General features: G+C 35.8%; 1 protein-coding gene across 1 annotated transcript in view; it reads right to left on the bottom strand.

The window, feature by feature from the left end:
* Positions 1–1,817: 1,817 nt before the first annotated feature.
* The window catches only part of LOC127416231 (platelet-derived growth factor receptor alpha-like), a 29,638-nt gene continuing 21,705 nt past the window's right edge, over positions 1,818–9,750 (bottom strand). Inside the window, exons 24-29 of the mRNA XM_051655466.1 lie at positions 9,057–9,179; positions 8,760–8,871; positions 7,710–7,809; positions 7,503–7,608; positions 5,789–6,027; positions 1,818–4,482 (exon numbers count right to left, since the gene is read on the bottom strand). Coding sequence (XP_051511426.1) covers positions 4,338–4,482; positions 5,789–6,027; positions 7,503–7,608; positions 7,710–7,809; positions 8,760–8,871; positions 9,057–9,179 — 825 coding nt within the window. The 3' untranslated portion in view covers positions 1,818–4,337. The remainder of the gene's footprint in view (positions 4,483–5,788; positions 6,028–7,502; positions 7,609–7,709; positions 7,810–8,759; positions 8,872–9,056; positions 9,180–9,750) is intronic.

Below are 9,750 nucleotides of genomic sequence, written 5' to 3'. Positions count from 1 at the left end.
CATTGTACATTCGAAATGGGTTTTAATTTCTGGCCGGTGTCACACTTTTTTCTCCAGTGATTATTTCACAGGGTCGATTTATTTTACTGTAATTGTAAATTCTGTATGTGCACTCTCTCTCTCTCTCTCTCTCTCTCTCTCTCTCTCTCTCTCTCTCTCTCTCTCTCTCTCTCTCTCTAATAAAACTAAATATGAGTCATTCCTGGAATACAGTAATATTTCAGTCCCCCAAACTTTTTAAAGTAGTGGTTCACTAAAATGAAATGTTAGAAGCTTTTTACAAGATGCTGATATGTCCAACTTTTTTTCATAAAAGAATATCTTCTTTCTATAGTATACCAAGCATTTTGTCATGCCTTAAGGCACTTCAGTGAATTTGTCCCTAGAAAAAAGTGCACAATTTGTATAATTTATGTCATTATTATAGACATTTATTTGTGTTCCTTTGCTGAGAAAGAAATAAAAAAATAATGCATGTTTATTTATTTTTTTATTTTTTTACTTTTATTTTTTTTATAAAAACCAGGCTATAAAGTTTTGTCCCTCAGTCTGACCTCAGCCCCATCACACCAACCATTTTTAGCCCATAAACATTTTGGTTCCACCCATATGTGACATTATAAACCAGAAGTGACATCATTCAGCTTTCTTTATAACAGTGTGGAGCAGAAACAGGTTAGAATTGTCATAATTTGTATTTATATTCTTATAAATGTATTTATATAAAGTGTATTATAGTCAGGTGGATATCATCAAGCTCAACAACTCAACCCCCGTCACATGAAATTAAGATTGTTAAATAATATTTTGATCCATAAAAATATATAGAATTGATTAATTTCATGCATGCTATGTGGTCTTCTGTCCTACACCACAAGAGGAACAGTTGCCACTTTGAGCAAAAACCACAACTACTTCACATACAACCCTGTCACATTTCTTCACTATCAACCAGTGACGGGGTTGAGATATTCACTACAGTACATGTGTGAAATAGTCAAAATATTATACATAATAAGTACCCTAGTGATTGGAGAATTGTGACAGGGTTGAGACGAGAGTCACAATATTGGATAATTAAAATAGAAACACATTTAAAAATCAATGTATTTTTTGCTGAGCACAGTCTGACGTGTTAAGGGCTGGCACAATAAAGTTGAGGTTTTAGTTAAAAACTTGAATTCAAAATGTTTTTAACAAAAATATTGAGACCACAGACACACAATTTGCTTATTTGTAGCTTTATCACATACAAATGAGAAAACTGCCATAAATGTTATATTTGTAGTCATTAAATCGGTATGAGGGAAACAGAAGGTATATGTTTATTTTATAACCAGTATTGTGTGATTTCAAACCACTTCCATTATGTCCGTGCCTGAGGTGGGAAAATATGTTTTTTTTTTTATTTTTTTTTTTTTATGTGTGCCTAATATTGTGGATTATTCAGACAATTAATCAAATGTAGTTAAAAAAACAAATTCTAAGCTGAAATATTTCCTAATCCCAAGAATGACCCATACATAACTATAAATATACTGTAACTTTTCCTGAAGCACCTTGATGTTCCTTGATGACTGGGTAGCAGACAAACCTCACTAACTAGGCTTTTTAACAGCCCAGAACTTTAACTATTATGGTAAGATACCACCTCCTTAATTCAAATAATTGATTTAATAACTGGACCACAGAAACGGTTGTCTTTTTGGTTGCCACTGGAAACATTTTGCACAGTTATTTGCAATCAGAGAGAGAGAGAGAGATCTCAAACAATATTAATTATACTGTAAATGTAAAGATAAAAAGGCCACAGAGTACATTATTAAATCTCATTTATTGAAATATCAATCTTCTTAATGTACATAGTCTTAATGCATATTATTGCAAAAGGATAACAGTTGTAAAAGAGGATAACTACCAAGAAATACACAATGTACCATAGAATATATTTCATACCTGTTTTTCCCTCCTTCTTCCGCAACAAAAACATTTACTCTACTGTCTCTTTAGGAATACATAATTTACCTTTTTTTTATCAGCACAAATTTGGAAAGTCTACACACATCAAAAAAGCAGAACAAAGAAATGCAAGAATACAATATTCTAAAAAACATTTTTAAAAAGTGCAACAGTTTTTTTTTCCCCCTCTTGTCATTCCAGTAGAACAGACCACAGAAGACGATTGGGCAGGCAGTGATATGCTGATAAGTCCTGATATACAATGATACACATTTACAATGAACAGTGATGTATAACATCAAACTAAAACAAACCTAAATGATGTGTTTCTAAGATACTTCAAGACTACAGGATTTGGCTGAAATGTAGACTTGTGTAGGCTGTAAATATCAGTGTAAATTTACAATACAAATTTCATTTGCTTTGCTTTAGGGGAAACATAAATCTAAAAAAGCTACGAGTTGGCACTTCTGCCAGGACATGATTTGCAGTTAGCTAAATGCTTATGTAAGATACACTCAAAAGACTGGGAAAGCAGAAAAAGGTACCGACATTCAAACATGAGCATATACAGTATAACATAACATAATATAAAATATATTATATTATATTAATTACGCCAATATCATTCTAGTCTGCAATTTATTTCACTGAATCGCAAAATGTCTTACCTCTTTTGTGTGTTTAAAGGAATTAATTATCACCTTTACTGCAGTAAGTTTTGAAAACTAGACAAGAGCACAAAAAGATGACATGTCAATTCATTATCTAAGCCATGCAATAAGCTTAGATAATTTAATTTGGATCAATGATTAAAAAAGGTCAACAAATAAATATTAACCAACATTATACTACAAAAAAAATTGTTCCAGTTTATTCTAGCCATTTGATTAAAGGGATAGTTCATGCAAAAATAAGATAAATATTTTAGTTCTTTTTTACTATCAATCTCTACTTTCAACTTTTTCATCATTTGTTTTTTGGCGATTCACATTCTTCATGTATATTGCCACCTACTGGGCAGGGGGGAGAATTTATAGTAAAAAAGGACTTAAATTTTGATATGTTTCTAACCAACACCTATCTTATCGCTTCTTAAGATATATTTAACCACTGGGAGTCATATGGATTATTTTTATGCTGCCTTGTCTGTTTTGGAGATTTTGGTACCCATTCAGTTGCATTTTGAGGACCTTAAGAGCTGAAATATTCTTCTAAAAATCTTTGTTTGTGTTCTGCATAAGAAAGAAAGTCATACACATTTGGGATAACATGAGGGTGAGTAAATGATGAGAGAATTTTCTTTTTTGGGGAAACTATTTCTTTAAAGATGGTTACCCCTCAAGACCTCTTGCTTCCTAGAGTCACCAGGATTTTCACAGGTAAAATATTGATGTGTACAAATGTTAGATCGTAACTGGCAAAGCTTTGATTATCAGTAATGCCTCAGACTGACACAATAGCTATTAAATCTGAAAGTTCTCTGCTTTATACCCTATGGACAATTAGGTAAAAACTTTGGCCAGATATAATGATGTCATAAATGGCACTGTATCAGCATCTACTGTAAAAAAGTTTGAAGACACAATAACATGTGACTCAAAAATCACCATTTTCTTCATTTAGGACAACACAATTTCTCCCTCCCCAACCCAATATTCACAAAATACACATTCATTCTATCTAAAGAGTAAAAAAATAAAATTCATACTGCTGCATGTAATGAGACATTGATGATATATGATTAGTTACACAAAATCTATATGTAGTTCAGGGTTTGTGCTTTTCAGAGGATGCTCCTCAAGTTACATAGGATGAATCCTGTAAAATTGTGGGAGTGAGGGAAAAACAGGCCTAATCCAAAATAAAGGCCAGGTTGACACAGTTTTTAAATATCTATAGTGGTTCTTCAAAGCTCAGATGGACACCGCTGGAAGGTAGCAGTTGTGAACTTAAGTCTTTGATATGATCTTGCTTATATTGCTAATCGGAATGCCCGTCAAAATAAAGTTCCAAACAAACCCATCATGCACACAAAACATGTAACAAACATACAGAAGTGATAGACAGAATCAAATATCTCCCCCACTCCCCCTCCATAAGAGTCACTAAGCCCCATCTAGAGTGCTCGCAACGTCCTGTGCTACACTCCTAATTCCTCCAGACCTTTAGAGGGCAATGTCCAATCTATAAAACCTAGACATGCTCAGTGACATTCACACATTAAAGTGTATTTTTCTTCTGGAGGCTCCAAGAGAGTGGGATGAGGAAATATAGAGGGAAGAATGCAGAGAGAGACCAGTCAACTTGGAATGAATAGGAGGCAGCTGGAGTATGAAATTATTGTCTGTGGGTGTCCCTCTTTTTGCATTTTTTTCTCACAGGAAACTGTCCTCCACCAGGTCTCCTGAGTCCAAGCACATCTCATCCAGCAAGGTCATGTCCTCCAGGGTCTCTCCCTCACGCTTGTTCATGGAGCTGCTAGAGCCCGTGTCAATGGCACTTTCCTCTGATGTCTGAGAGCTACAGAGAGATAAAGGGAAGAATTCAGTCATTCATATTTTATTGAGAAAAGAATAGACGACCAGGTCAGAAATACATCACCATGGAATGAATAGTGACCTTTTGAAATAAAGTACTACATGAAAAGATCAATACATACTGTAGATCCAACCTTGTCTCCAAGAATAACGTTACTATACCTACAGTTTTGCAAAATGATTTTTATATGGCTTGTTTTACATATATCAGCAGTTTCCTGCTGAAATAAACTCTAGAGATGCTACAACAACAATGACTTTTATTTACTTTCACACAAATGATGATTAAAACAGCGAATTATCAGTTCATAAACACATGCTTTTCACTCTGTTCTTCACACAATGCTATATCTTATGACATCTAAACACTTTTACTATGGTGTACGACTTGTAAGGCAGTATGTTTTAAAGTATGCATAACATAGTCAACTACACTTACAAGCTTATTCAAGTGTGATCAAGTTGCACAGTAGCTCAAATAATATAGTGTTGCAATTGCAACACGAAGGACTGGATACGAGTCCAGAAAAAAAAGTGACATAGAAGCACCTCAAAATGACATGGTTGCTTCAGCAATTTGCGTTTTCATCTCTCATTTGCTTTTTATGACACTATCGGCTAGGTTTACATTTAAGGTTTAGGGTAAGGAGGTAGGTCTTATTGATTTAAAACTCAACAAAGCATTAACCTTAAAAACATAATATGTTTGGGAGAAAATTTAACTCACTTTTAGTGCCACACAGTGGATGTTTCACCTTGGAACTGCCGTGATACGTGTAATGAACCACGTAATGCCATTTTGCAAAAATGTTGCCACAGTCACATCATTTTCTTTAGATAAGTCTGTATAGATATCGCTTTTGACTCCTTTTTGTTCTACTTATTAACAAACTTCAGTGGCTATTGTCCATTATCGATGCTCTCCATATTTTTATGCAACATTACAGTGTAATACCATGACCAAACCAAAAAAACAAGTGACAGCAATGTTTGTTGGTTGCTTGGTTTCTATTTCTGTTGCCCACAGTGAAATCTCCTAGGTCCAAAATCCTGCTTCACATAACTGTATATATATATATATATATATATATATATATATATATATTTTTTTTTTTTTTTTTTTTTTTATAAAATTGCGAAACTTGGCATAAACTTGGTGTAACGCACCTGGTTAGAACATGGTGTAAGTTTTGTTTAATTGTATTAAACTAGAATATTCATACATGCACAAAACTTGAATCATTATCCTAACACGAAAGAGTCAGAATGTGATGTGATTGGTTGGTTACCTGTGGCGGTTCCTCTTGCTGTAGTCTTCATTTGACAATGGGTCGAGGTCTGGCAGAGGAATGATGTAGCCGCTGTCAGAGCTGAGCCTCTGTTCATCAAACCCACTCTCGCGATCCTTCAATTTGCCCTGGTTCTTGTAGAGCACACCCAGGTACGCATCATCATTGTCAATGCACCGCACTCGGGTCACAGCAGGGTGGTCGCTCTTCAGGAAGTCATGATTCACGCATTCGTAGCTCTGCACACCAATAAAAATATAATTACAAGATGGTCAGCAGAAATATTATTAGTGCATGTACGTTTCTGTGCACGCAGAAGGTCTGCAAATGCCAACAAAGACTGTTGTTATGTGATCCAATGAAAAAAATAATTGTGAGAGGTTTTGACTTAGGATTTATGTCACAATAACATTCCTGTTGTAAATTAAATGCTAACCATAAATTAGCCATGCTTTTGTGCCTTATAATGCACCTTATTGAAGCAAATGAGGGAGAATTTTAATAATTTCTGGTGGTTGAAAATAGCACTTCAAGGCCACCGTAAACACAACTCACCCCAAAGTTCTGCACCATTTCTGCAAGCGTTCTGTGGTTTCTTAAGGGTTTCGAGGCCCATTAAGAACCGCATATCCCACCACACCCCAGCCCAAGGTGCTATAACTGGAGCTAGTTATTCCCTAAACCTTGTGACTCTGGGAAACAGAGTTTTGAAGTACCATGTGTGTTGTTTTTTTAATAAGGCAATTATGGCAAGCTGGTGGACGCTAACTTTAAGCTCCCGGTCATTAGCACTGCTGGGTTCTGCCTTGCTGGGCGTTAGCCAGCTGGAGTGCTCATGTGCTAATCGCTGTTCGTGGTCTGGCAGTGTTGACAATGGTGACCTACATGTAGCCGAGGCCTCAAAGCCTAGAGTGACATTGCATTTAAACTAAAGGAAGTGGGAGGCCATTTCCACCATACTTTTAATAGGCCATTTATTAGGTCAGAGAATGGAGAAAGAGTGTAAGCTTCTATTAAAAATGTTTTATGTATTCATTCATTTAGTAAACATTCACTGCAGATAGGATGAAAAAATCCAACCCACTAATAGTGTAAGTTTATTGGCTGGCTTAAATTTGTAGTACAAACTGGTATTAAGAAGCACTTTTCTACCATCGGACCTAACGGTTCTGAGTTCTGAATGATTTCAAACCGTTCCTTGACCAGATTTCTCAGCATGGGTAGCTAACCATTCTCAGGATAGAGAACCGTGCGGGTGGAATGGCTTTAGTAACATGGCGACAAAATTGGTCACTTAGTCAGTCAATTGTAATCCTAATTTCACAGCGCCACAATAGAAAAAGAAACTGTAACTGTGCCAACTAGCCCAGATCAGAATAGAACGGCTCAGTTCCACAACGAGAGCCCGAAGGCCTATGGTGGATATGTGGCTAAAATTACAACCTGCAAGTATTAAGTTCATTGCACTTTTTTAGCCACTTTGAATTTAATTATTGATTAAGGAAACTGAGTTGGACCTCAGAAAACTTTAAACATCAAGTAGAAATGACAGAAATTATTGTAACAAGTTAAATGGATGTAAAAGTGTTATAGTTATAACACAATGATGAAAATATTTCTTACAGTGATGAGACAGATTGAAAGTAACACACAGAAAGAGAAAGAACAGGGAAAGGGAAGCAACTGAAATCTTGTTGACAGATTGCACTCTTACTCTCTTATATCCTGAGGGCAGCAAGGAGGCAACTGTCTCACTCAGGCTGTGGAAGGACGGTCTCTTCTCTGGTTCACTGTTCCAGCACTTTATCATAAGCTCATAGCTACAGATACACAAACAACAACACACAAGTAAGACATCTGCACCAACTGGAGTCAAGCACAACAAATATAATCATAAAAACATGCTTGAGGCTGAACATACACATTACTGGAAGCATGCTCGGGTTTTGCCATTCGGTATCCACTCTTAATCTTGTTGTAGAAGCTGGAATCCACAACCATACCGGGATAAGGAGTCCCACCTAAAACAACAACAAACATATTCAGCCTGATCTCATGTTATTATTTGACTTTGGCGATATTTTTGCAAAATGAAATTATGTAGCTCATGCATTACACATATCACAGCAGTTCTGGTTTGAAAAATGTTCACTGTGAGGTGTTAAAAGCAAGTTAAATGTTCTCCAAAACAGATAAGGTCTTAAAGGTTAATGATGTATCAAGTTTAAAATCAACAAAACCTTCGTTAAACTGCCATAAAAAAGCAAATGTGAGATGAAAAACAGATGACGCTTTGAAAATGAATGCTCTTTTGAGTTTTAAATGAACTAAACCTACCTTCCGACCCTAAATCTTAAAACTAAACCTAACCGAAAGGATCATAAAAAGCAAAAGTGAGATGAAAAATGCAATTGCTGAAGCAACCATGTCATTTTGTGGTGCTTTTATGACAGACATATTTTTCAGCTCACTTGTTGACTCTTCAGGACTCTACCCCATTCCTGAAGGCACAATCTGATTGCACTCAAACAAGCTTGTTAATGTACTTGGATTGTAGTGCAAATGTTAAAACGTATCACCTTAAATGTCTTGCTCTACAGTATAAGTGTTTTAATGTCATAAAATATTGATATCATAGTCTTTTTGAACCAAAATCTGTTGATTTGTGTGAAAGTGATTAAAAGTCATTGTTGTTGTAGCGCCTCTAGTGTTTCTTTCACCAAGAAACTGCTGCGATACGTACAACTAGCCACGTAAAAATCATTTTGCAAAAATGTGGGTATAGTAACGTGATTCTATGAGCCCAGGTTGAACACGTTATACTTTCTTTACATTACATTTTTAATTTCTTTCTTAACCAGTCTTTTACATTTTTAAACCTAAAATAAGCTCAATGGAAGAGCAAAACAGTCGGAGGTAAAGTTTAGTAAGAAAGGTTACAGTAATAATTCTAAAGTCAAATGAAACATACCAAGAGAGAAGATCTCCCACAGTAAGATCCCATAAGACCAGACGTCACTAAGTGTAGTGTACAGGTTATCAAAAATACTCTCGGGAGCCATCCACTTCACTGGAAGGAAGGTCTGTGTGAGTATGTGAGAGAGATTATTATTCACTGGGCAAATATATTTTACAAAAAAGGGCATGTTAAAGCATAAAAAAAATCTTAAATGCTCATGTTAAAAAGGCACTCAGTGCACTCTTGGTCAACTTCAGCTGCACAGCACACAAAAACCAAACAGAGACACATTAGGACTTAAAGACTCACACTTCCTTTGGAGACATAATTGTTATCGTGCATGATGTCTCTGGCCAGCCCGAAGTCACATATCTTCACTATCTTGCCTTGAGACAGCAGGACATTGCGTGCAGCCAAGTCTCTGTGTACACACTGTGAGAAACAGAGAGATGGAAAAAGAGAAAGAGAGAGAAGTGACAGAGATTCAGTTCAGTTTCAGAAGGCTTGATATATATATAGGAATACATAAATAATAATTTTCTTTGAAATAATTGTAGTTCTGGCCATTTGAAGCAGTCAAATATATTTATATCCCTGTTCCCATTTCTCTCCGTCCCATGTACTCTAACAGTTGCATGCTCTATTCCCTTTCCTGAGCTCAATCTGTCTCACCCACTCTCTCTCTTTCTTCAGGGGTGGCCTGGAAAATCCACCTATGTGAGATGAATTTTGGTAAACCCTCTGTTACTAGATTCTAAACACAAATAGTCTAATTAATACTTGCTCTTTGCTCATATTATAACATTGTACAATTACATGTAATAACATTGTTATAACATTATAATTGGCTTAAGCCTACACAAAACCAGGCAAGTTTAAACTCTTAATCCTATCTATTTAAACTGTAAGCCACAAGACACAGCCAACCATTTTCTCAAACACAATAAATATAAAACCTGCCATTAGACCACTTCCTCTGCAAGGACACCCAGAATCAAGAGCC

The sequence above is a fragment of the Myxocyprinus asiaticus genome, chromosome 25 (genome assembly GCF_019703515.2).
Source record: "Myxocyprinus asiaticus isolate MX2 ecotype Aquarium Trade chromosome 25, UBuf_Myxa_2, whole genome shotgun sequence".
Lineage (NCBI taxonomy): Eukaryota > Metazoa > Chordata > Actinopteri > Cypriniformes > Catostomidae > Myxocyprinus > Myxocyprinus asiaticus.
This window is presented reverse-complemented; position numbering and strand designations above follow the sequence as displayed.